Source organism: Eptesicus fuscus, chromosome 9 (assembly GCF_027574615.1).
Source record: "Eptesicus fuscus isolate TK198812 chromosome 9, DD_ASM_mEF_20220401, whole genome shotgun sequence".
Taxonomy (NCBI): Eukaryota; Metazoa; Chordata; class Mammalia; order Chiroptera; family Vespertilionidae; genus Eptesicus; species Eptesicus fuscus.
The window spans coordinates 92,457,375-92,485,197 of record NC_072481.1 but is presented as its reverse complement, the minus strand read 5'-3'; the positions used below and the strand labels follow the sequence as shown (position 1 = coordinate 92,485,197).

The 27,823-nt window shown below is 47.1% G+C and overlaps 2 protein-coding genes and 1 non-coding gene across 15 annotated transcripts in view; 2 read left to right on the top strand and 1 right to left on the bottom strand.

Annotated features, from left to right (window-relative positions):
- Window positions 1–27,823, bottom strand: part of SLC22A23 (solute carrier family 22 member 23) — a 190,713-nt gene that overhangs the window by 101,902 nt on the left and 60,988 nt on the right. The window contains exon 3 of one of the 13 annotated variants that reach the window (XM_054721547.1): window positions 18,329–18,378. The exons of the other annotated variants lie outside the window; for them this stretch is intronic. Coding sequence (XP_054577522.1) covers window positions 18,372–18,378 — 7 coding nt within the window. The 3' untranslated portion in view covers window positions 18,329–18,371. Of the gene's footprint in view, window positions 1–18,328; window positions 18,379–27,823 lie in introns of those variants that run through there. 13 annotated transcript variants of the gene reach the window in all.
- LOC114229106 (U6 spliceosomal RNA) lies at window positions 11,528–11,631 on the top strand. The gene has a single exon (XR_003615189.2). It is a non-coding gene; the product is annotated as a U6 spliceosomal RNA (small nuclear RNA).
- On the top strand, window positions 22,199–23,537 carry LOC103302877 (adiponectin receptor protein 1-like). The gene has a single exon (XM_054721549.1). It carries the CDS (start codon window positions 22,338–22,340, stop codon window positions 23,466–23,468), a length of 1,131 nt encoding a protein of 376 aa, XP_054577524.1. The 5' UTR covers window positions 22,199–22,337; the 3' UTR covers window positions 23,469–23,537.

The following is a 27,823-nucleotide window of genomic DNA, read 5'->3' as shown; positions in this document are numbered from 1 at the left end:
ACAAGGAGCTAGGCATTCACTAAACAACTTCCCAACATGGGCTAAGCACACCCCGAGGAGAAAACATTAGCATTCCCATCACACAGATGAGCAGACTGAGGCTTAGGGAGGGGAGTCAGGTTGCCCAGAGTCACAGCTAGTGGCTGCTCTGTGGAAGGGCTCCTGACTATTTGTCAGCACTTAAAGATCAGTCACATGAGATGAAAAGCGAATAGATGCTCCCCACCCAGTGTACCCAATGACCTCGACTGGGACTCAAATAAGCAACTTCTGTTCCCTCTGCTTGGAACAGGGCAGAACCCGGGCACTGGTCCCCATATCTCTCAATGAGCTAGGGCGTTTTCTCGAATGCTAAGTCCTACTATGCTGTCTCAACTTCTTGCAGAAATATCTGGCTCTCTGCATCTTCACCAGCAGCCCAAAGCCCGTCTCGTGGAAAACCCGCCACTGGGGTGACTGAGGGTGAAGAGCAAAAGTGGGAGGCTCTCTGGGGACACAACCACTTCCCACTGTTTTGGACAAGTCTTTACTGGAAATAGATTTTAAGCAAAATTTGAATCCTTGGTTCCTATGACAAAGCACTTGAAAGCACACGCATCTTGGCAATATGCTTCCCGCTCTGGCCTCTCACACCAGGCACCGTCCACGTGACCCCAGTGTCGGTGACGCAGGTCAGGCTCCCCCCCAGGGCACTTCCCCTTGTGCCCAACCACAGCCACGCAGCTTTCAGCCTGGGGCCTAAAGATGTGTCTGGGAAGGCCATGAACTTTCTCTGGTTTTATGCGAAGCTGTATGGGTGTGTGTGTGTGTGTGTGTGTGTGTGTGTGTGTGTGTGTTAGATATGCATTCTTCCCGGGGAAGGACCCATATATTTCATCACACTTTCGGAGGGGGGGGTCTTTGTCCCAAAAGGATTCAGAAGACTCAAAAGCACTGTTTTAAAAGGCGCTTTCATGTCTGTCTAATTGGCCAGATTTCAACAGAAAGTGGGTCAGAGCAATTAAAGCTGGAGAAAATAAAGGATGGACAATTTAAACGGTAAAATTTCAGGGAAATTAAAACAAATCCTCCAATGCAGTAAATTACACAAAAAAGATTCCCATAAACCGGCGCACCTTTAGTTGTGGAAGGGGTGGGGGGCAAGGATAATACAGTCAGGAAAGGGTAAGAACGGGCAGAAACACCAAGCGGAAGAGGAAGTTGCCTGCAGGGCAGGCAGCGGGTCCAGTTCCCAGGCCTGCGCTGTCCAAGGCAGGCTCCACAAGCAGCTTGTTTAGGCTGCACACCAGCTCCTACTTCTAGTAAACCCACTGAGAAAAGTGTGGATACGGCACCCAAGTCCTGGCTGCCCCCCTGGGATCCACCTGCTGATGCGCCAACTGCTCAGGGTGAGGAGCTGGTTACAACTCCAGCTCCTCCCCAAAGATGGCTCTGCTTTTATCCCAATTATGTCTGTCCCTTAAAGTATGGCATTCGTGTTTTTTAAGAAAGTACTTTTTCCTTCTTAATATTTGCATGAAAGTTTAGCGTGGCTGATCATCCCTCCTGTCTCCTACAAGCATGTCTTCTAAAGACAAATGAGGAACTGATAAAACCATGTGAGTCCTTGTGTCCCACCTTGCAGGATCCCCGGTTAAAAATAAAAGGACCAAAAAAAAAAAAAAACGACAAAAAAAGGACTGTAACCCTAGCATTTTAAAAATCACCACTACCTCCCTGTAATTTTCCTCTAACCCCATGCTTAAGGAAATATCCGCCTCACAAATGTTTTCCAAAAGTTCATGTGTAACTTGCTTTTTAGAGATAATGGTATAAATATATGCTTAGGTTCTCAATTAGAAGCCAGATTTTTGAGGGGCCCAGACTAGTCCACACAAGTATGTCAACCCAAAGCTACTGAAATGCTTCATACTTAAATGTGTGTTGAAACAATTTCACTTCGATATTAGAAATGGTTTTTAATATATCTTAAGCATATCTTTTTTCTTGTGAAGATTTCTTTTACATATAGGTGCACTTCCACATTCAAGAGCAAAAAGAAAAACTCAGTACATTGTAATCATCATTAATATTTGTTGAACATCATACTTTTCTTTTGGGTGAAAGAGGCAAATTATAGGAAAACAGACCCAATTGTATCAGGGTGACTGTTAAGAGACTGGACTACAGTGTATGCCACTGCACTTCGCTTTATGGAATATGATATGTGCTTCCATTTTTTGAAGATGCCTTGGTTGGGGATTCCCTCCCCCCCCCCTAAAATTATAAAGAAAATCCATTGATTTTCTTCTTTTTTTTTTAATCCTTACCCAAGGATACTTTTTTCTATTGATTTTTTAGAGAGAGTGGAAGGGAGGAAGAGGATGGAGAGAGAAACATGGATGTGAAAGAGACCTCAGGGCCGGGGATCGAACCTGCATCTGAGGTATGTGTCCTTGACTGGGAATTGAACCTGAGACCCTTCAGTCTGAGGGCTGATACTCTAACCACCGAGCAAAACCAGACAGGCTTGATTTTCCTTATAAAACTAAAGGTAGTTAGCTACATATAGGAATGCAAAAAAAAAACTCTACAAAATTAGGCTTTGGGGGGAAATGACTTAAAAGAAATCCTATATAATAAAACCCTAGTATGCAAATCGACCGAACGGTGGAATGACCGGTCACTATGATGCGCACTGACCATCAGGGGGCAGACGCTCAACGCAGGAGCTGCCCCCTGGTGGTCAGTGCACTCCCACAGGGGGAGCGCCACTCAGCCAGAAGCAGGGCTCATGGCTGGCGAGCACAGCGGTGGTGGTGGGAGCCTCTTCTGCCTCTGCTTCAGGCCGGCGGTAAGGAGCGAGGGGTCCTGGACTGCGAGAGGGATGTCTGACATCCCCTGAGGGGTCTCAGACTGCGAGAGGGCGCAAGCCAGGCTGAGGGACCCCCCCTCCCAGTGCATGAATTTGGTGCACTGGGCCTCTAGTTACTTAATAAAACAATTTAACAAGTTTTGAAGAATCCTGAGCTGGCCCTTGAGTCTGATGGGGGCAGAGAGGGTGCACGCTGACTTCTCAGGGAGGTGGTCTTGGCTCTTGGTTCTGACTTTGCATGAAGCTTTCTCCCCACACGTATGAAGAACAGGGCTCTCTCCCATGGGACCTCTGAGCTTAAGAGGAAGCTGTCTCGCCCAACCCACGTGGCTCAATGGTTGAGCATTGACCTATGAACCAGGAGGTCACAGTTCAATTCCAGGTCAGGGCACATGCCCGGGTTGCAAGCTCAATCCCCAGTGGGGTGTGCAGGAGGCAGCCGATCTATGATTCCCTCTCATCGTTGATGTTTCTATCTCTCTCCTCTCCCTTCCTCTCTGAAATCAATAAATATATACTTTTTTTTTTTTTTTAAAGAGGAAGCTGTCTCCAGGTAGGCGAGAGAGGGCTGTATTTGTCAGGGCTGCTCCTGGGGTGCCCCACGGCACCTCCCTTGTGAGGCCTGAGGGAGTGGAGCTCCAGCTCCTCTCAGCACCTCTCACCTGACAGGAGGCCCACGTGCCCGATGGCTGGCTCACACTCCGCATTGACAAACTTGCCCTGCAACCTTGATGTGCCTGCACCTGCCTATCTTGTAAACATTTAATGCAGAGGAAACATCGATTCTGGCTTAGTTTTAATAACTTGATTGATCTCTTGAAACCAACAGGGCCTTCAAAGCCAGGACATCATGGCCTCATTCCTCTGCACACTGCGGAAGGATCCTGGCAGCTGAAGCCCCTTGGTCCTCCAGGGGCACAGCTGTTCCATTTAAGGGGCCAACAAGCAGGAAACCAAATGTTCAATTTCCCAAAAACATCTCCTACCAGAGACTCATTTGCCCACTCAGCTGCTCCCAGAAAAGCCTGGTTCTTTGGAAATCGCTTTATTTTATTTACTCTAAGAGACAATGCATCACAAAGGTGAACTTATGTGAAAACGAGTCTTGGAGAGTCTGTATAACTGGCTTCCCTGTCCTTGAGCAAATGATCATTTCATTTTGCTGTTTACCTGGTGCGATGGTACCAGGACGACTTGAGATTGACTTTAGACTCAGGAGTGATAACAGAAATTCAATTTAGCAAACACCTATCGAGTGCCTACCAAGTGTGGAAGGTAAAAAGAGGAACAAGACACCCTCTTTCCTCAAAGGACACGTGCCCAAGTGCCCGGAGCAAGACCAGGAGTTGGCAAACTCTCCCCGTGAAAAGCCACATGGCAAATATTGTAGGTGTTGTGGGCCACGTAGTTTCCGCTGCAAGGACTTGGCTCTGCTACTGTAGGCGAAGCCACCGGAGACTCTATGTGACATCTGAGCAGGGCTGTGTTCCAACAAACCTTTACTGATGGGTGCTGAAACTTAAATTTCTTACAATTTTCACGTGTCACAAAATAGAATCTTCTTTTGATGTTCCACAACTCTTAAGAAATGTAAAAACCACGCATAATTCACAGACCACATAAAAAAGGCAGTCAGCTGATTACCGACTCCTGGGCGAGACTCTTAGGTCCAGCCCTCGCTAGCTCTACAGGGGAAGGCCAGTTGCCCCAACTTCCTGAGACTCGCTTTCTCATCCATAAAATGGGGATGAGAACCTCTGCCTTGTATGTTCTAAGAACTCCATATCTAAACAGAGAAAACTCTAAGTGGCTGTTAGCTGATCTCCTTCCTGGAGGGACATCCTATTTGATACTGATAATGACATTGATAATGACAATGACAATAACAATTAACCTACAAGTGTATTTGTTTCCTACAAATACGTTGTGTTCAGTGCTACATGCTTGATACAGCATTTTATCTAATCTCTGATGCTATTGATTTTAAGATGCACCATTGCTGAATGTGCTACCAAGAAAGAAAGAGCTGCCAGCTAACCTGACACAACCTTGATGTAAGATGCATCCTGATTCACAAATGTGAATGTGTGTGGGTGGGTCTCGGGGTGTGTTTCAGAGCCAATGAAATTCACTTTCTCCTTTCAGTCCACAACTGTCCTAGGACAGGTACTACCTAGTACCTAGGGAGGTACTATTGTCCCTATTTTGAGAAACAGTTTTTAGTCCACATTTAACAGCTAGAAGTGTCAGTTTAATCCTTACCCAAAGACATGTTTTGGAAGGAGAAGAAGAGGAAGAGAGAGAGAAACCTTGATCAGCCGCCTCCTGTACGTGCCCCAACCAGGGGGTTGAACCCGCAACCTGGGTAAGTGCCTTTGGTAGAGGACAGCATTCCAACCAACTGAGCCACACCAGCAGGGGCCAATGCTGGGATTTGAAACATGGGCAACTTTGTCCAGAGTCCGAGCTCTGCCTTAAGAACATGGACACCTGGAAGAAGGCAGAAACGGAACTTGAAGTATGAAACATCAAGGTCAAGGAAGTCTGGCACAAATGAACTTCCTCCTCAGTCTGAGAGGAAATACACCAGTCAATCACATCCCTCTGGCGTTTCAAAGTAGGGCATGAATGCAGAAAGAGGCAAGAGGAAACAGGGATTTTAAAGCGCAGAGTAAGAATGGCAAGATGCACTAACATCCAGCATGAAGCTTCCTCTTAGCACTGTCTAGGGAGTCCTCCCAGTTCAGGGAAGGATGGGAGCAGATGCTGAGAGTATGTAATGCGAATGGGACTGGACAGGAGGAGAAGGCCAGGAAGAGGTTTCTTATCCTTGAGAAGCCTTTTTCTTTTGGGCGTGGAGTCCAAAGGCCAGTGGCCACCCTTGGGCTCTGTCTCCTAGGGAACCATGCTCCTTTGAGTCCACCATCCTCACTGCACAGGGTTGCTCAGAACACACTCCAACCTCTCGGCTTGGCCATGCGTATGAGTCAGAGAGCTGCAAGCACAACACAGGTGTTAGATGCAAGCCTTTGAATGCAGAAATTACAGGAGAATTTAGGCCAAAACTCTTTCAAATTCTGATTTGTTTTTCCTCTCAAAATTTTGGCCTCAAATCTCTCTTTTCCCCATTATTTTGTCACCAAATACTTAAGAAGTGCTTAAAATATGCTGAGGAAGGGGATTTCTTTTTCTCCTGTAAAATTCCAATTGGTCAAAAACTTACTGAACATGTAATTTCAGGCTGTGTCCTGTGCAGAAAGGAATCAGCACCACTGGCCTGTGACTGCCAGCACTCCTCAGAAAGGCCTCCTTGCAAGCTGGCCTTTGCCTGGCGTCTGGGAACATGGGTTTCAGGAGTCGTTCCTCCGTTCCCTGACAACATGGGTTAGACAGACAATGTGCTGTATGCTGAGCACCTGCTTTCCCTTGGAGGGTACAGAGTTGGGATGTGCTAGGCAGAGGGTGTATATGAGGCCAGCCTCCAGTAAAAACCCTGGGCACTGGGTCTCTACTGGGCTTCCCTGGCAGACAGCACTTCACACGTGTTGTCATGACTCACTGCTGGGGACTGAAGTGCATCCTGTGAGACTCCACAGGGAGAGGACTCTGAGAAACCCAGCCTGTTTTCCTCCAGATTTTGGCTTGAGCACTTTCTGCCTTTGCTGATTTTGCTCTGTGTCCTCTTGCTGTAATAAATTACAGCCAGACTAGATGCTGAGGTGTGGAGTCCTGTGTCCTTCAGTGAATCATCGATCCTGGGGGTAGTCTTGGGGACTGCCAACAGAGCCAGACCCAGCCAAATCATTTTGGGATACTGTCCTTCTGAATCAGTGCTGTGCCAGCACAGGAAGGCCTGGGGGAGAGATGGAGGTGCTTGCTACATAGATCCTGAAGCAAAAGTGTGGGAGAAGCCAGGCATCAGATTATCTATTGTTTCATTCAAATGTGGGCACCTGCTCAGGAGATAGTAACCTTGTGATTTCTGTTCTTCAGAAATTTGCAGTCAAGTTTAAGAGACAACAATGGAAATGGTGGTGATGATGTTGATGATGTTGATAATGATGGTGGTGATGATGAAGATGATGGTGATGATGATTATGATGGTGATGATGATGGTGGTGATGATGATGATGGTGGTGATGGTGATGATGATAATGGTGGTGATGGTGATGGAGGCAATAATAGCGAATGCGTATCTGGTACTTATTATGTGCCAGGAACTCTCCAAGCACTTCCCGTGTTAACTCATTTAATCCTCATAGCAACCATGGGAGGTAGGCAATTGTATTGTCTCCATCTTTATAGATGAGGAAGTTGAGCACAAAAAGATTAAGTACTGACCCAGGCCATATAGCTAGTTATTAGCAACACATCATCTGGCTTCAGAATCCGAGTTCTTAACTGGTACACCATACTGTCTCTCTCTCTGGACACAGAGATAACTTCTAACTAGTATAAACAGGCCCAACTGAACCTATATATTTAAAAAGTATAGTATTTATTACATTCTACCAAACATCAGAATATTTTGGGCATGTTTTGATGCCTGTGCCAGATTCTGTGTGGCTAGGTTCGTGGCCAGTGTGTCTTTGGGTTGCCTCCATGGCACACTTTACATACAAGTAAGCATTCAGATGCAAATGGATAGAGAATAATGACCAGCAGTAGGAGGTCAGCACAGTCTAGAATTGTGATGGCAGGTCTCAGGGAACACGTGACATTAAGGGGATCTCAAAGGTAAGTTCCAAATGGGTACTCCACATGGCAATAACAATATGAGCAGAGAGGTGAACTCAACAATGACCATGATAAGTTGACAGGACCAAGGGAAGACTGGCTGGAATTAAGGGTTGCCTTGGTAAAATTGGGTGAAATCGAATTAAGATTAAATGAAAAGCAAGAATTACAAGCAATGGGTAGCCAGCAAGCAAGAAAGTGACAGTGACAAAAGTGATGATTTGGTAAGACTTATCTGGGGGCACAACAGAGAGATGACTTGATGGGCCAGAGCCCTGGAGCAGGGCAAGGAATTGAGAAACTGTTCCAAGAGTCTCAACACGACAACAATCAACACAATACTCAGCCAGAGTGCACGAATGGGGGAGTTTCAGTGCTGGATTTGCCTCCATAATGAGGAAGATCTTGGACGTATCTTTTCTGAGTTGAGAGGTGATAGCTGACAATCTCCAACATTTTCCCCACTTTAACCTTTTAGGAGTCTAATAGGTGTGGGTTGGATCTAGGATGGTGGCTGTGGGTTTTAAGAACCATTTCTAAAGAGAGAATGGAATCTGGTAGCTAATTAACATTGGCAGGGGTATTAAAGGTGGCTGAAGAGTTAGTTCAGAAAACTGAGTGAATAATGGTGAGCATGATGGGAGCAAGAAGTCAACCCTTTGCAACAGCCTGGATGAACCTGGAGAGCATTATACTAAGTGAAATAAGCCAGAGAAAGACAAGTACCATACGATTTCACTCATATGTGGAGTCTAATGACCAAAATAAACTAACAAACAAAATAGAAACAGACTCATAGACAGAGAACAGTCTGACAGTTGTCAGAGGGGATTATGGAGCTGGGTGAAAACGGCTAAGGGATTAGAAAACAAACAATTCATAGACACAGCCAAAAGCATGGTGATTTACAGAGGGAAAAGGGAGAGGGGGAGGTAGAAGAAGGTAAAGGGGGATAAATGGTGATGGAAGGAGACTTGACTTAGGGTGGTGAACACACAATACAATATACAGATGATGGCATTGAATTGTACACCAGAAACCTATATAATTTTATTAACCAATGTCACCCCAATGAATTCAACAAAATAAAAGAAATTGGTGGTTGTTTTATGCCAGTAAATCTAGGCATGTTTATCACAGCAATGATAACTGGAACAAAGAGTATGACAAGGAATGGTTAGGTGTTCTACAATCCCATTTCTTCTTGGACATAAAGGAAGAAGACATTAACTAGCTCTTTTGCAGGTTGTTGACATTCCATTTGACTGAGTACTAGCCAATGGGATGTAGAGGGAAGTATGCCACATTGCAGTCTGGTTATTAAAATTCCTGTTCAACCATTTACCATCTCTCCCCTTCCTGCAGTGACAGTGGAGGCCAGATGATAAAGGTGGCAGTATCAAAGACTGGAGATTTCTGAGTCACTGAGTCATCCTTACCTGGTAGCGACCTGTCCAGGAAAACTGGCTAGCATCAGATCAATGCATGAATGATAAATAAACTATCATCGAGCTACTGGGATTGGCGGTTGTGTTACAGCAGTGAGGATCTGTTACTCTGATTAACACACATAACAAGTTCATTGTATTTGTATTACCACATTGTAATTGCTAATACAGGTTCATTGAGCACTTGCAATGTGCTAGAAAGCCATATTACTCTTCAGGCATGCTTGTTTTCCCTGTCTTATAAATGCAAACCCCGAGCTCAAACAGAACTTAATACACTCAGGGTCACAAAGGTATTGCAAAGAAGGGGAATTTCCTTGAAGATGGAGCACTGTGAGGCAAACCTAAAATAAGGCTGTCTTCCAAGAGTTAAATGAGCAAATTCCATTGGAAGAGGATATCCATCTATAAATGCACTGTTGACATAAATTTTTGTTAAACAGGTGCTCTGAATTTATTCCTAAACCACTAATTTTAGTAATAATGGAGTATATGCAAAAAATTCCTGGTTTTATTTGTATATTTTTAGTAAACAGACCACTATGGACTGGTTCAAATGTATTTTACAGCCATTTTTAAAGGGTTAGAAATAATTTTTGTTATGGTATCTTTCTATATTTTATGATTTTAATTAAATTTCTGATTTCTGTTCCAAACACTGCAATATGACAGTATAAAACGTATTTTAATCATTAAAAAAAGAAAAATTCAAATACATTCTTTATTTCACACAGAAATACATTTAATGGCAAAAACAATCTTAATAGCTATAAGAAGTGAGATTTTAAATGACAACAAGCTACAAGAAAAAAAAAGGCAGAGAAAAATTAAAAGCAAGCCCAAGAGAAAATGACTTACTTGGTAGTTGCTTTATCTGCCCTTATTCATCATTTAGCATTTTTAGTACTCCCAGCTTCAAAACAAACCACCCCCTTTCAAAATATTGCTTATACAACTGTGGTTGAGTCTGATTAACTCTCATGATTATATCTGAGCACATTCTGTGTTTTGGAAAAGAATATCAGCTGCTGGCCCTCAGGAAGCTAATTGCTTTTCCTCACATTGAGCACAGTTATTCAGCCAACTAAACCATTCACTTACCGCAGCGGTGGGCACCACTGCGAGCTTTTCTGCCCAGGGATCAGCATGGGCCGGTGGGCTAGTGCCAAGGCCATGACTGTGGGCAGAGATGGGAGTTCCGGGGACAAACTGCTCAGTCCTACTGCACAATCTGTTTCCAGGATATGTAATTTGCCACTCTTCCTACACTGTCTGTCTCCAGGGACGGGACTTAAAGCTCCTAATGTGTATATCTTTATTGAATACACACTGCTGCTCTGAAATATGACATGATAAGCAATTCTGCAACTGGCCCCTTCCAGTTAATTCTCTTCCCTTGTACACATACTCTAGGTCACCACTGGAAAGACCATTTCTGATTTACCGGGGCAGAAAGGAGAGATCCAGTTATAAAATCTACCAACTGTCTTTATTTTTATCAAAATATTCCTCTTAGAGAAGAACACATGACTAGTCTATTTACTTACATTTGTCTTATAGGCAGTTGGTAACTGGGAATTTAATAGACATTCATTTGGTGCTGTGTGTCTTTCAATTCCATTTCTATAGCATTTGGAAGCCTCTTCCATATTTCATCTTTGAATATTTTATAGCCATATATATTTCTTTGGAAAAATAATTGCATTTGGGGTAATAAAGATTTTATTAAGCAACCATGCCAGTAAGAGCAAAGCAGTAAATACCAATGCTGGCTTCAGAACACAACCATTATTGTGTAATCATTCCCGAGTGACATCCACTAGTGTGAAGCCAGACCAAAGACTGGACACCCAGCCACCGCCTCCTCCCTCCTCATTTAACCATTGCTGTGCCTTGATCAAGTGAGGCCAACACCAAATCTCAGTGCAAAATGAACCCTCCCACTGCTCTCCTCTTAAACCAACTTTCTGAGCCAGGTTAGAGCCTCTACCAATGCCACACCTCCCACCACCCCGTCTACCGCCCTCTGCTCATTTCATGTAAGTCCCACTTCGGTTGCCATGCATCTCCTTCTATTGAATCTGCCTTCTCATCTCCTGGTCACTAAATACCTCCCGTTTGCAGCCCTCCTTTTCACAGGAAGACTCCCATCTCTCAAAGCTCATGTCCTTCTTGCCTTCTGCTAAATTTCCAATTACTTTCAGCCACCCCATGCCAATCCCTAATTCATTCACCTACCTTATGGAGTCTATTGAATACTGTTCTGGCACAGCTCACCATACAACACTGTGTTGGGTTATTTGGACAAAAACCAATTTTTGTGTTGGGTTATTTGGACAAACATTAACCTTGTAAGCCAGCTGGAGAGAGACATGACATAGATCATAAGAAAGGCAAAAGAAAAGTCTGGCAGGGATTCCTAGAGTGAGACTGGCCCCCTTGCTTGGGGTTGGGGAGATGGGAAGATCTGTAAAGAAAAAGGGCCTTTGTGCTCGCCTGGGCAGCACATGTGCTAAAGTTGGAGGGATGCAGAGATTAGCATGGCCCTCATGCAAGGATGGCACACAAAAATGTGATGCATTCCACATTTTCAAACAGAAAAGAAACAGGGCCTTCTGAGTTGGTCCAATGAGAAACTGGGAGAATTTAGAAATGCAAATGGTGGACAGAGGACTAAGGCATTGCAGGTGGAAGGAAGAGGACACTGAAGGCATGCAGAAAGGGCTGGGTGTAGAGTCAAGAGGAGGGAACACAGGTAGGAGAACAACAGGGATAACAGGGAAGAGCCCTCAGCTGCTCAGATCTCTCCTCCCCACGCCCCGCGCCCTCCTGGGCCTGCAGTGCGGACACTGAGTGTGGGCACCCTCTCTCTTCAGTCTGTAGGCAGCAGGAGGGCCGGCACCACCTCTCCTGGCTTGGGTGCTGTCCCCTCCAGTGCAGCCACATGGGAACCGAGGGGTGAGACTGTTATGTTTCTGAAAGTGGGCTGCGGCGAATGCCACTCAGCAGCAGTTACAGAGCATCTGTGCCGCATTCAAGGCCCCAAGAATAGTGCTGGCAAAGGGAGGGGCTGGGCAGGGAGCGGGCAGGAGACTGCTGACGCACCCGACAGGATCTGAGGGCAGCAGGGCAGTAGCCCTGGCAGCAGGCACTTCTGCTTCCCCTCAGAGACTCTGCTCCTTCTCGAGCACATCAAGTCCTCTCCACAGCCCGGCGGCCCGCGTAAGAACAGGACACACATAGTTTTGCCCGAATGAAGACACTGCTGTTAGGCAACTGCTGTGAGCGGCTCCACCCCAGACCAGGACACACACAGGATGTCTGAGGTGTGTGAAGGGCTGGGCAGCATCGTTACGGAACCTGTTTACATGGAAACTGGCAACAACAGCACATACCTAACCCACTTGTGACTAATTCCTGCATGTCCTCAAGTCCTCCTGTAACATTCATGTTGCCAACGCCCTGGAGACTTTGTCCTTCTCGCTCAGCTGACCTAGGATCCTTTGCCCCTCTTGCTGGGCCTACATCTGTCAGGCGGGTATGCTGGGAGGCCAGAGGGCAACGTGGCCACAAGTCCATGAAGCACAGGCGACGAGAACCTGGGTGGTCCTCCCGGCGTGTCTGAGCACTTCCTCCTGCAAGACTCGGGACGTTTAAACAAAAGTTTTACACAGTGACCATCTCTGCTATTACCACTCAGACAATTAGCTTTAATTTCCTTTATAAAGCAATCATTTCCTTTTCTTTTTGAATATTCCTGGACAACTTCGAGCTCCTTTCACTACCTGAGGGGCATTAGACTGCTGTTCAGGAGGTCTGAGTTCCGACTCGACTTCAGACACCATCTCTGTCTTAGCTGCGTCTTTTAACCTGTCTCGGCATCAGATTTTAACACGAAGGATGAGCTGGACTGAGTTCTGGGGGCTAAGCTGCAGCTCAGGCAAAGCCCGTCTCACAGGACAGCCTGGTGGGCCCTTCCCCGCCAGCCTGCCCGGCGGCCCGGTGTGCTCCACCACGGAAGTCCGAGGCCCTTAGCGAGCTCCTGCAGGCTCTCCTCTCCCTGGCCTGCCTGCCAGGCCAGTTCCACATTGCTGAGTGCAGGCCGGAGCAGAAATGGAAAACATCCTCCTCCTCCACCAAAGGGGCTTAGGCATCTTCTCCCCCCAAATGTGCTCTTTCTTTTTGGCAGAAGTCTTACAACTTACTAGATTAGAGAAGCTCTAGGGAAGGGCCCACCTTTTAAATGATCATTTATAAACTTTAAATATCACCAAATCCTCCCTGAGAATGTTCAGGGTGCGCTTCTCACTGTCAAGGATGAAATTTTTATCTCATGCTATTGGTTGCTGTCAGAATATGTGCAGCAAATTCAAGGTACTGCACCAGGGCACGGGGTGGGAGAGGGGAGGGGAGACGGCATTCCACTTGGTTTTGAAAATTTTAGCTTATAAAAAAGAGAAAGGTAAACATACCTTGTGGGGATTAGAAAGCTGACTTTTTTTCCCTTCCCCCAATATTAAATTTCTCCCACTAACTCCCTGCTCCTTATCACCTGGAACACAAGCTGAAAACCTAAACCCGTGGAGTTTGTACTTAAGACAGAAACTTCTGCAATTCATACTGAGGTCACACAGCCAGGTGGCCTCGGATTACTGATGACCACTCAGCCAGCCTCCCTCAGGTCCCAGCAGGAGTGTTTCAAGGGGTTCCTGCAATTTTGTTCATTCGGCATGAATAATGTGCAGACATTTCCCCCGGCGTCAGAGGTTTTAGAACAGGATCACTTTAAACCTTTGAAGAGAAAGTGTGTGTGTGTGTGTGTGTGTGTGTGTGTGTATGGGTATGCCTTGGTGCAAGCAAGAGAAAAGAGAACAATATAAAGCACGTGATGAGGGACAAGGGGAGCGAGGGTGACAGAAAGCAGGCTCTGGGACAGCAGTGTGGCATGTGGACAAGAGGCTAACACACAGGGCCAATGAATGGGGTGGATGGTTTGCAGAAACTCAACGAGTTAAGCAGGTTTGGGAAATGTTTAGATGAAAGTTGTAAACACACAGGAGTCGGTTTGGGCAAGCAGAAATGGTTTTTTGAATACAACATCTACACTAACCTATCCCGTAATATAGTTGGGTAAGATGTTAATAAAATATTCCTGCAAAGAACTATTTCAAACCACAATCATAAGGCATTGATAAGAAGACTATTCGAGGGAGTAACGGATTTAGAGTGTCAGTTAGTATTTATATACATTCATGTCCCCTAACAATGGCCTGCCAATGAAACAAACATTTCCTGACATTATCATGAAACCAGACATTCTGGGAGATTTATCAATATGTACAATCAAGTCCCCTGGAACTGGACTCTATTTTTGGAACTTCTTATTTACTCTGCATAAAACGCTATACACCAAAGTCAACACTAACATTCTTTCATGCCAGTCCTAACTCATGTAAAGTTGTTTTTAAAAAGCATACAGCCTGTTTGCCAGCAGAAAACTATGGTGGGTTTGTGCGTTAGTCGTGGGCTATGCCATGCTGCAGTAACAAACAACGCTTAGCAATTTCAGAACTTTAACCATCCAAGTTTATTTCCTGCTCAAATGATGTGCCCCCTGAGCCTGGTAGGGGGGCTCTTCCATCACCGTCACTTGGGATGCAGGCTGAAAGAGCAGCCACCCTCTTGAACATTGTGGTTGGTGCGTCAGAAGCCTAGAGGGTCTCTCACAGGTAAATGAACTACATCATTTCTGCTCTGGTTCATTGGCCAGAACTAGACACATGGAACTGCCCAATCTCAAGGGAAAGCGTGGCAAAAGGCAACGATGACTTCCACACTTTTTTGTTGTTGTTAATCCTCACCTGAAGGTATTTTTTCCATTGATTTTTTTGTTTGTTTGTTTTTGTTGTTTGTTTTAGAGGGAGAGAGTGGAAGAGAGGGAGAGAGAGAGAGAAACATCGATATGAGAGAGACACATCAATTGGTTGCGGGCGCCAGGGATTGAACCTGCAAACTCAGGTACAGCCCTTGATAGGGAATCAAAGCTGCCACCCTTTGGTGTGCAGGCCGATGCACTAACCACTGAGCAACCGGCCAGGGCGACTTCCACACTTAGTTATGTTGAGTTTTCAAAAATGTTTCAAATACACATCATGTGTGACATGATCTCCTGGATACTTTGTGTCCTTAGAGAAATAGCTGATGTGTCTAGACCACCTTCTGTGTCTCCTTCATAAGAGTCTTAATACCATCACTGGGACAAACTAAAGTCCCACTGTGACCCAACATCGTTGGGAGGTAAAAACAGAACCCTAACTTAGCACCTCTGCCTGGCCACTGACCCCGGTGGCAGCATCACAGTGGAGTCTCAGCTCTCTGCAATTATATTCCCTTGTTTTCTTCTCAGAGACCTTTCACTGAGGCAGCTTTTTTTTCTATCCTACCACAGGTTGGGCATGATCAACGGCAGGAGGCAGAACAGAGCTGGCGAGTCACTTCGTGGCGCGGGCTTCAGGTCCACGCCTCAGCACTGATGTGACAGTGGCCAAACGGGAAGCATGGGTAGCAACACCACGCGAAGCCCTGTCGGGTGAAGGGCAGGGACTCGCCAGCCAGACACACTGTCTCAATCTTAGTCCTATCACCAGCCCAGCGAACCTGGACAGGTGGCCTTCTTGTGGGAGGGGGACAGAAATAGCACCTTCCGTCCGGGGTCACTGTGAGGATGGAAGGAGGAGCCCAGAGCTCAGTAAGCACAGGGGCTTGTTTCTTCCTGTTCTTTTTCTTATCCCCATCACCTCGACCTCCCTTAAGCAGCTTCTTTCAAACTAATTTGCTACCACAAGGAGCAAGTCACATTTCTCACAATAATCCTGTGAGGTGGGTATAACTCCCCACTTAATTAACGAAGACACCGAGATGTCTCCGATCCACAGCTGCTGCCTGGGCCGCACTCCGCACAGCGCTCTCCCTGGTCTGTGATGCCGTGGATACAGGGCCCCTTTAATGCAAGGAAATGACCCCGTCAAGGTCATCCCTCCACGTGTACCAGAACTCTCCGAAGAAGCTGTTCTGCTCAATCTGACAAACACGAGACAGTGTTTTCTCTACCAGAATACACTCAGTATGCTGGAAGGAGTGGAGGCACCAACGCCCAGTTCTGTGCACCAGAGCCAGCCAGGCTCAAGCCTCAGGTGTTGGAGGTGAATCGGGGAAGAAAGGGTGGGGATGAAGACAGTGGGAGGGACTATCCCAGCCTGCAACTCAGATGCCGTAGTATTTTATTCCTGGCTTTGCCACATAGCCTGAACATACAACATGCTGACAGGCAAGGTGCATTTTGGTCCTAGTCTGATGCACTTTGCTACCTTTCCACCTTGACTAGTCACATTACTATTATTACGATTGTTATTATTATTATTTTAATCCTCATCTGAGAATAGAAAGAACTGAGGGGTAGGGGTGGGGGTGGGGGAAGGGAGAGAAACATCGATGTGAGAGAGACACACTGATTGGTTGCCTCCTGCATGCACCCTTGGGCAGAGGAACGGATGTGCAACCCAGGTACGTGCCCTTGACTGGGAATCGAGCCCATGACCCTTTGGTGCACAGGCTGATGCTCTAACCATGAGTGCGCACACTGGCCAGGACTAGAGCCATATTGTTTTGCCTGTGGCCTTATAAGGTGCCACAAGCCCACTCTGACCTTGTCTGTACAGGACTGGGAGGGTCCCCTAAGCACAGGCGTGACCCAGGCTTCCTCTCACTGATCCAGTAGCAGCACTGTCTTCCCTCCCAACCAGGGAGGTTCTCTAGAGCAGAGGTTGGCGAACTAAAGCCAAATTCAACCTGATGCCTGTTTTTGTAAATAAAGCTTTACTAGAACACGCATTTGTTTACCTATTATCTATGGCCGCTTTCATGCTACCCTGGCAGAATCAAGTTATGAGAAAAACCAAATGGCCCGCAAAACTCCAAATACTTACCACCTGGCCCTTTGCAGAAAGTCTGCTGAGCCCTGGCCGGGAGGACTGTGGCAAGGGGAGGTGAGGGAAGGAAAGAGTTTTGGCCAAACAAGAACACACTGCTGCTGATTCCCTGCAAAGGCAGACCCTCAGGCCAAAGGGCGCGTCTCATTTAACAAATATCTTCTTACACTTGGACGTAACAAGCAAGATAAACACAATCTCTGCCCTTTGGGAATTGACAATCTGGTGTTGAACTGCCCTGGCCAGGAAGCTCAGTTGGTTAGAGCATCGTGCTGATATGCCCAGTTGCTGGTTCAGTTTCCAGTCAGGGCACATAGAAGAACCAACCAATGAATGCATAAATAAGCGGAACAACAAAGTGATGTTTCTCTTTCTCTTTCTCTTTCTCTTTCTCTTTCTCTTTCTCTTTCTCTTTCTCTTTCTCTTTCTCTTTCTCTTTCTCTTTCTCTCTCTCTTTCTCTCTCTCTTTCTCTCTCTCTCTCTCTTTCTCTCTCTCTCTCTCAGTGAATTACAGCTATAAAGGTCAACACAGATGTGCCTTAGGAATGATGCTAAGTAAAAAAAGCAAATACAGAGGAACATTGTTGTATGGTTCCACTTACTCCAAGTTCAAAAGCATGCAAAATTAAGTGATATATTGTTTATGAATACTAACAGATGAGGCAAAATTATAAAGAAAAGCAAGGGAAGGAATAACACAAGAGCCAGGCTCGTGGTGAATGGGAGGGCAGGAGTGAGAGGGGTGGAGAAGGGGCCCCAGGGCACGTCAAATGTAACGGCCGTGTCCTTCCTCTAAAGCTGGGTGGTGGGCACACACATGGGCATGGTGCCAGATCCTTCACATCCGACATCAGAGTGGGCATTAGTACTTTATGTCTACTCAATATTTAACCAAAGTAAAATGTGCAACGAGAATGGACATGCTGAGTGCTATGCTTCTGTAACAGAACAGGAGAGAGTGCTGTGGGCAGCCAGGGAGGGCCACTCACTCGGAGAGAATCCCGGGGAAGAATGGCACATATGCCCCGTGAGGACTTGATGAGCAAATTCCGCCCTGAGAAAAAGTCACAGAGAGGTGTTCTAGCAAAGAAGAGCCTGTGTAGAGCTGAGAGACGCAGCAGATTACAGGGTTTTCAAGGAACTGAAACTGGCAAGTGAGGTGGCGAGCGGGGAAAGCAGGGCTGAAGGGTCCGCTGGCCACAGTGAACCACCCTCTGCTCCCACAGCACCGTGAGCCTCTGGAAGACGGAGGCCATGGGATCAAGGGGCACCATCAGAGGTCCCTTTGAAGACGATTCTTCTTGCTGCGGCAACATCAGTTTGTTCTGCGATCCTAAAGTCCCCTCAGGTTCTGCTGGGGTGAGAATGATGCCAGTAACTGGATGGATGCACCATCAGCATTTCAACAAACACCATCCAGAAGGAGTCAGGCCAAGGTGACAACCCTCCATTAACACGGCGGCTGCTTCCCGACTCCGGGCTGCCATGAGCAAGAACCCCACGGTGCTGTGTAAATACATTCGCTGTGCGGTGAACTAACTACCTGTGCACTGGTAGAGCTTACAATGGGAGAGACATTCCACAGCAAACCCACAAAGCACACACTCCTCCTCTAAAATAAAGAAGCTCCCACCATTTGTCAACTTTATGGTGATAGACTTTACTCCATCAGACTCATTTTAAACACTCACTGTAAAATGATTCCTGCAAATACAGCCTTAAAAATATAGATAAGTGAAAACTACGAATGTTATGAATACTTTAAAATCAGTTAGTAACACATTTCTCTGGCAGCAAGAACAAGCATGAATATATGTGCTGTAAGGAAAACAAAGCGCAAAAACAGCACTGCCATTTGGTTTCATCATCACACCACCTAGTTCAAGTTTATACCTTCGTTACTCTAAGGATGACCACATTTATTTTGCCTCCTGCTACTTCCATTTGAAAAAATGTCAACATATGCTTTTATTTATTAATGCTTACAATAAGTTCTACCAAATCTTCAAAGACGGTCTCCAAGGAATATAGCAAAAGTCCTCAAAACTATATAATCCAGGAACTCCATTTGGGAGTACAAACCTAAAAGAACTGAAAGCAGGGTCTCAAACAGATACTTGTTACTCTGAACGTGGCTGTGGTAACATTACTCACAGTAGCCAAAAGGCAGACGCCACCTGAGTGTTCATCCCCGGATGAATGAACACACATAATGTGGTGTATGTACGTACTGTGGCAGATGACCTAACCTTAAAAAGGAAAGAAACTCTGACCCATGCTATAGCATGGACAAATCCTAAAGACATTATGCTCAGGGAGTGAGTTAAGCCAATCACTAAAGGGCAAATACTAGATTATCCCACTTATATGAGGTTCACAGAGGAGAAAAATGCAGAGACAGAAAGTGGAAGAGTGGTTGTCAGTGACTGGGGGATAGTGTTTAACAGGGATAGTTTTGCAAGGTGAAAAACTGAGATGGATGGTGGTGACGGTTACACAACAATGTGAAGGTACTTAATGCCACAGTGTCTCAAACTGTACACTTAAAAATGGTTAAATTGGCAAATTTCACATCATGTATATTTGGTCACAATAAAAGAAAAAATTCCAAAGCATGGATGTCTGAACTGAACCACACACCTGCTGCGTTTATCACAGACTAGACTTGTCCCTCACTGTTGGACCTATCAGCTTGGTGTCCTGAAAGGCTGAGGGCTTCTGGTGGAAGTCCTCTGAGGTCGAGGCAAGTGCGTGGCCAGGGGTCAGGACTGCCCACGCACCCATTACAGCACCCAACACATGTGCTGCTACTGGCCCCATGAAAAAACAAAAGCTTCTGTGTTCAAGACAAAACATTCCTCAGAGGACACTTTGCTGCCAGGAGAGGTGCATTACGGCTGGGATGTTGTGAGAGCAAATGTCACCCAATTTTCTTCAGCTCATCTTCTCGGAAGCACATGCACAGAGAAATCCACTAGGCTCCCGGGATACTGCCACAGGTGCCAGCTCCGAGTTCAAGCAGGATGCTGCCAAATTAAATGCATCGCACTGAATGGTGCAGCTCTCAAGTTCCGCATTAAATAGCAGTCCTTGCCAGATACAGAGAAGAGACTTTAACAGGCTTTTAAACACACACCTTTCCGCACTCCTCCTTGGTCTTTAATTACCCGGCCTGGTGGATTTATTAACTGACCCAGCTCCACATTAGCTAAAAACGACATGACCCCACCCGGGCCCTGAAAGCAGCCATTAGGAGTCCAAAGCCCATCTGAGGAAAAGTGAGAGAGAGGCCGAGCAGCACTGCAGGAAGGCAGACAAACCTCAGAGGTGAAGAGAGAAACGAAGAAATTCACTTGTTCCACAAAAACCGCAAACAGAGCTAACATCTATGAAACCTGTAAGTGGCACTGGGACCTCGCTTCTCCCTTCTCCTCCTCAGAAGTGAGCCTGTTTGGAAATAAAGCAGACACGGGAGGCTCATGATTCCAAGACGGCCTTGTTCCCGGGGCCACAGAGGAGACTGGCACCACTGGGTGACAGCCGTGCCATGGGAGGGGGCTCTGCAGGCCCTTGTTCCTCAGCAGCCGTGCCGAGCATGTTGACGGCCCAGCTCAGAGCGGCTTTGAGGGCCAAGCCTTTAGTTCTGCAGATGAAGAAAGTGAGTGTGTCTGTCTGTCCCAGCAATCCCACTTCGGGGTATGTATCCACAAAAATGAAGGCAGGGTCTTAAAGAGAGATCTGTACAAAAGAGAGTTATCCCCCATATTCACAATAGCCAGAAGGTGGAAGCAACCCAAGTGTCCATGGACAGATAAATGGATAAACAAAATGTGGTCTATACATATAATAGAATAGTATTCAGTCTTAAAAAGGCAATTTTGACACATGCTCCACGGATGAGCCTTGAGGACATCATGCTCAGTGAAATAAGCCAGTCACAAAAGGACAAATATTGTGTGATTCCCCTTATACGAGGTCCCTGGAGTAGTGAGATTCAGAGACAGAAAGTAGATGGCAGTTGCGGGCCTGGGGAGGGGATGGGGAGCTCGTGTTTAATGGGCACAGAGTTTCAGCTGTGGATGGAAGGTGGTGGTGTTGCACAACAGTGTCAATGTACTTAACACAACTAACCTATACATGTAGGAATGGTTCAGATGGGAAATTTTGTATTATGTCTTTTACCACAATTAAAAAATTTTAAGTGAATGCAGAAAATGAGTGTGAGAAGAGAAGGTAGCTAGTGAATTCCGAGTGAGCAGCCAGGGAAGGGCTCTCAGGAGGGAAGGAGATGGGCTCAATGTCTGTACGGATTTCTCTGGACTCTTCCTGCTGCTCTCTGACCGCCCACATCCCCACCTTTGCAGGCGGTGCTCCTGCATCACCTCCTCCTCCCACCTCAGGAAGGTCTGGGCTGGGGCCCGGGCAGGAGGAAGTACAGGGAAAGGCTGCCCTTCCTGAGCGAAGGCGTCAGAGCAGACCCGTGCACACCAGACTCTGGGGGTGATGGGATCTGCACTTGCATTTCAAGCTGTGGCCAAGTGCTTGAAACCCTCCCGCTTAAGGCCGTATAAGCAAGTGGAAAACTGCCTTGCTGGAACCAGCTTCAAAGATTTGGCTCCACTGTTTGCCTTTTTCCATCGATTTTTAGAGACTGGAAGGGAAGGAGGAAGAGAGAGAGTGGAAGTGACAGAATTCTGCGTTTCAGAAAAGACCCAGTTTGGAATGAAACGAGCGGACTGCTCCTGCCGTGGCATCACCAGGGCAGCTGCCACCATCTGTCCGTCGGCTCAGCTGGAGCAGCCCCCAGCTGTGCGCCACGGCCAGGCAGAAGGGCAGGGCCTTTCTTTACATCTCGGCCTGAACTAGACCTCATACCAATGTCACTGAGGAAGAAAATGCCTGATGCCGAGAAAACTCACGTTCAGCCATCTCAAAGAATGGCCTCCAGTTACAGAACTCACTAGTACGACTTTTAAAGGTCCCCCTCCATAGGAATACAAAGACAGGACCAGGAGCCACAGCAGCGCTAGGCCCCCTTCCGGCTCGGGAGCGGAGGTGACGTCAGCACTGGGCCCCCTTCCGGCTCGGGAGCGGAGGTGACGTCAGCACTGGGCCCCCTTCCGGCTTGGGGCACGTAAAGATCGGGTCGCTGGGTCGCAGGCCGCCTGCGGCGCTGGGGGATGTAGCACGGGGTTCGCGGCCCCAGCTGAGCCCCACGCCCGCCTGTCACAGGGAGATCTCTGCCCCCTGGGGCGGAGACACCCAGCCCGCCCCCAAGCTGAAGCTGCAGGGTACCGAGGTACCAGCTAGATGTCTTCTCACAAAGGACCGGTGGCGGCACAGGCCAGTGGGGCTCCTGCCAATAGCGGGGAGACGGACACGGTGGAGCTGGCTGAGCTGGGACCCCTGCTCGAAGAGGAGGGCAAACGGGGACTCGCTGACCCGGCCGGAGCTGAAGCAGAGCAAGCATGCCCAGTGCCCCAGGAGGAGGAGGAGGGGGAGGTGAGGGTCCTGACACTTCCCCTGCAAGCATACCGTGCCTTGGAGAAGATGGAGGAGTTCGTGTACAAGGTCTGGGAGGGACGCTGGAGGGTCATCCCGCACGATGTGCTCCCCGACTGGCTGAAGGACAACGATTACCTGCTCCACGGCCACAGGCCGCCCATGCCCTCCTTCCGGGCCTGCTTCAGGAGCATCTTCCGCATCCACACAGAGACGGGCAATATCTGGATCCACCTGCTTGGCTTTGTGCTGTTTCTGTGCCTGGGGGTCTTGACCTTGCTGAGACCAAACATGTACTTCATGGACCCCCTGCAGGAGAAGGTGGTGTTGGGGATGTTCTTCCTGAGCACGCTGCTCTGCCTCGGCTTCTCCTGGCTCTTTCACACCGTCTACTGCCACTCAGAGAAAGTCTCTCAGACCTTTTCCAAACTGGATTATTCGGGGATCGCCATACTGATTATGGGGAGCTTTGTCCCCTGGCTCTATTACTCCTTCTACTGCTCCCCACAGTCACGGCTCATCTACCTCTCCGTCATCTGTGTGCTGGGCATCTCCGCCATCGTTGTGGCCCAGTGGGACCGGTTTGGCACTCCTAAACACCGGCCGACGAGAGCAGGGGTGTTCCTGGGCCTGGGCTTGAGCGGCGTCGTGCCCACCACGCACTTTACCGTCTCCGAGGGCTTTGTCAAGGCCACCACTGTGGGCCAGATAGGCTGCTTCTTCCTCATGGCTGTGATGTACATCACTGGGGCTGGTCTCTTTGCTGCTCGAATCCCTGAGCGCTTCTGTCCCGGGAAGTTTGACATATGGTTCCAGTCACATCAGATTTTTCACGTCCTGGTGGTGGCAGCAGCCTTCGTCCACTTCTACGGGGTCTCCAACCTTCAGGAATTCCGCTACAGCCTGCAAGGCAGCTGTACTGATGACTCTCTTCTCTGAGCCTCCCCCGAAAGGCGGGAGGGGGACGTCCCAAGTGCTTTAAAAAATAACTCCTTTGCTGAAGTGAAAGGAAGCGTCCAAGTTGTCTGTTTCTAGGAAAATCCTCTTAGAGAATTCAGTGCCAGCCAGGCTTCAGCCCACCTCAGGGCGGGGGGATAAGCTTCCCGTGTCCCTCGCCGTGGAAAGGGTGATCCACCTGGCCATGCCCCTCCTTAGCAGCCCTCCTCAGCAAGGCAACTCTGTCCCCTTGGCACAGAGTGCTTTGAAGCTCGTGTTGAGATTTTATCCCTCCTCCAACCATTTTGGGGAAAAATGATGCACTGGGATTCTTCAGAAATTCTATTTCTGAAAGAAAATGTCCCTCCCTTACCCCCGTCCTTACTTTGTAACCTGGCTTAGAGCATTTTGTAGCATCCTTTTCAGGAACGATTGTAACTGTCCCGTCTTTCTGGGGCCTGGATCTGCCGACAGCGGGAAGAAGTCACCAACTTTGAGACAGCCAGCTAATCATGGAAGTGTGTCCAGGCTTCAGATAACTTGAGTTTTAATTTTTTTTCTTGGCAGAGTAATATAAAATTATCATTGCTGTGTATCCTGATGCAAAGGCTATGATGATAATAAAAGGAAGTACAGGAAAAAAGAAAAAAAAAAAAAAGCAGAGAGCGCTAAGCACATCCTGGGCCCCACCCCCTCTTTCCTCCATGCCCAAACCTCGTCAAGTTCTAGCGTGAGGCAGTGTGCAGGCCAAGCATCCTATTCACGTCTGCAATCACCTCAGTCCACAGGCTCTCCCACAAGAAGAAAACCCAGTGCTCCCGGGGCCCAGAGGTCTGGGTATTCTTGGTGTTTACCTGAGGCTTAAATACCTTCTAAGGAGTGACCAGACTGAGATGTGTCACTTGTGGCCACCTCAGTCCGTCTCCTATGCCAAGGGCTAGATGAAAACTGGGAGCTGGCATCTCCCCCATGCTGGATCCTTGGCATTCCTGTCTGTCATGCACAACCGAACCCCAAGTGAGGAATGTAGAGTATTTAGAACTCGTCTCTTTAAATTTTCTAAACATTACTTTCAGGTCTTGTAGGCTTGACAGAATTTGAGCCAAGGACGCTAATCTGATGTGGGAGTCCTGCCCGAAAGCCCTGCACACCAACACGAATTACCCAGCGTGATCACTGTTGATGCCGGTTCCACTCTGCAAATGAACTGCATCGATGGAATGTAGAGAAACGATACCCTGACTCTTCACAATGATGGAAAGTTTCTTAAACTTACCCAATACCTACTGACAAGAGTTTTCCCATTTTTTGTGATGATTACTCATTCCTCAGAAGTTCTTGCTGAGTATCTCCTGGGGGCAAGCACTATGCTCCATTCGGAGGATGGAGGAGCAGCTGCAGCCCCTCTCATGGGATTATGGCGAAGACAAAAGCCAAGACTCAGGGAGAGTCGACTAATAGTGGTAAGGTAGGAAAAGGAAGATAGTGACCCCATGTCATCATTCATTATGGACCATCCCCCATTTTGTGCTCGTTAAAACATTATTTGCACACGTATGTCCTCACCAAGTCACTGAGAACTTATTCTGACTGCTATGAATTTCTCAATCAATAGTTGCAGGATACGGTTGAGGGATCAGTTTAGAATCCAACCAATTTTTTTGGCATCCAGTTTGTGCCAAAAATTTTAGCAAATTATCTCTACTATTCACATATGTGGCAGTATCAATTGTCCTTTTTCCTTGTGTTTAATATGTGGGAATTGAACTAAGAGAACTCTAGTTCATCCAGCTGTAATATTTTACAATTATATCTATTCTGTTATAGTGCTGCATAGATTTTCATCATGTTCCATAAATTCATTCATTCATTCAGCCAACTCATATATAGACACTCATTCTGTCCAGGTAAAATCTACATACTGAAGATTTAGTGGAGAACAAGAATAATAAGTTCCTGCTTTGGTGGAGTTCACTCTAGAGCAACTAGGAGGTATGAATGGAGATGCAAATAAATAAATAAATATATTTTCAGGGAGTGGTAGATGCTTGAAAAAAGGTAGATGACTCTAAAGGAATTATTTGGGTGATGAGTATATGGGTGGTGTGAGAAAGCTCTGCAGATGTCACATGAGAAGAATCATAGGGAAGCTACTGTTGTCTATCACAGAGGATTTGACGTGGGTGAGTGTATAAATATCAGCCTGGTTGTAAGTGAAGAATTAGCTGTAGAAGTCTGAGTGGGAAGCAGGAAGATCCACCAGGAAGCGCTATGGTTTTCCAGGCAAGAAACGAGGTGGCTTTGCCACAGAGGGCTGCAGTGGAGGTGGAGAGAAAGTGAGGAATTCAGGATACAATTTGGAGAAAGAGCTGAGAGGACTTGCTGATCAAGGGGGAGAGTGAAGAATAAAGGTTGACACAAATGTTTCTGGCTTGAGCAATTACATGAGTGGTGGGTCTATTTATTGAGATTGGGAAGACTGGAATGAGGGTTCTGTTTGGCCACACTGCATTTGAAAGATATATTGGACATCCAAATACGATCTCAAAAAGGGAGCTGGATATATGAATCTGGAACTTGGTGGGAATGTCAGAAACGGTGACACAGATCACACAGAGCTGATTTAATTACACATTTCCAGCACAGCTGACTGAGAGTGGCCATGGGCTACTTGTGGTTACTCAAATTTAATTAATTAAAATGAACTAAAGTTAGATTCAGTTCCTCAATCACAGTAGCCACATCTCAAGTGCTCACTACTGCCACATGTGCCTGGCAGCCAGAGCGCTGCCTGGTGCAGACACCATTCCCATCACTGCAGCGAGTTCTTGTGCAGAACTCTGCTCCAAACCTCTTTCCAATGGTTTACCATCATTGATCTGCCTTGTCTCGTAAAGTATGTGTGAGAGAGAATTGGGGAAATAATAAAACCATGCATTTCCCCACTTGGTTTCATTTATTTCATTCATAACTTAGACATGTACCAACCATTGTTCCTGCTCCTTTGCCCAAATTCTTCAGGTTCATGTTTATAAACTGCTCCTAATTATTTTCAACTGAAGAGATCAGAGGTCTGCATAACTTTTTGGAAGGTAATTAATTATCCCAAGGTTTTCCATTGTTCTTTCATTCCAAGTTGCCTTGCCATCCCTTTTAAAAAGGGGATGGGAGCCTGGCCAGCAGGGCTCAGTGGTTGAGCATTGACCTATGAACCAGGAGGTCGAGGTTCAATTCCCGGTCAGGACACATGCCTGGGCTGCAGGCTCGATCCCCAGTAAGGGGCATGCAGGAGGCAGCCAATCAATGATTCTCTCTCATCATTGATGTTTCTATACCTCTCTCCCTCTCCCTTCCTCTCTGAAATCAATAAAAAATATTTAAAAAGGGGGGGAGGTGATGGGAACCAAAGGGCTATCTTCCAGCCTGCTGAAGGCAGCAGCGCCCTCACTCTGCACACTTTCCCCCCTCCTCCCCGCAGACGCCAGGGCAGCAGTGATGGAACGAAAAGCCAACTGTGCAAACATTCGCTTCCACTGTCACAAGGTACACAGCTAACATGCCAAAAAGGAGAGCTTGGAAAAACAGCAAAAGAGCAATTATTCCCTGAAGAGAACATGAAATAAGAACCTACAGTGACCCCACAAAGGAAATGGAAAATCCGATCCAGCCACAGGTCAGAGAACACCCCTGTGTTTTGGGGTAATGATTACAAAGGGAAAACAGGGTTTGGGCACTGTGAGATCCCAGGACTCCAGCGTGGGCCTCCCTGGGTGGCGCATTCTGTAATTCGATTCAATCCTTTGAAAGAACAAGACTCACGTCTCCTGGAGTAACCCGATTCTCTGGACAACCCCAAGCTCACATGAAACTTCTGACAATAACCCTTCTACGTGGTGGGTCTGGGGTGCTGCATCGGACTCAAGAAGCCCACGGGAAACGAGGAAACTGAAAGATGGCTGAGAAGAAGACCATCTTTTCAGTGACAAAACCGCCAAGAAGCGGAGTGATCTGGGTGCATTTCGTTTATGGGAAATACAGACATGGAAGTCTAGTTCTCCACTTAACTTTTTTCAGGGGTGCCTTCTTCATCAAAGAGGAAATTACTGGTTCAAGCTTGTTTAATGGCACAAACTATTACTGCTTCATGGCAGCCCAAATAACAAGAAGGGCGCGACATGCAGAGTTACCTCCCCCAAACTCTCTCTCTCAAAAAGCCAGCGATAGCTCTCCACTCCAAGCACGTCACCTGGCGCACATGTCCCTCGGTGGCCTGAGCCCTGGGGAGCTTCCCAGCCCCTTCTCTGCTGCATCTCTGCACAGCCTCTGTATGGTGACTCCCTGGGCAGAGGTCACACCGG

Coding starts and splice junctions, on each gene's coding strand:
- LOC103302877 (XM_054721549.1), top strand. CDS start 22,338: ATGTCTTCTCACAAAGGACCGGTGGCGGCACAGGCCAGTGGGGCTCCT.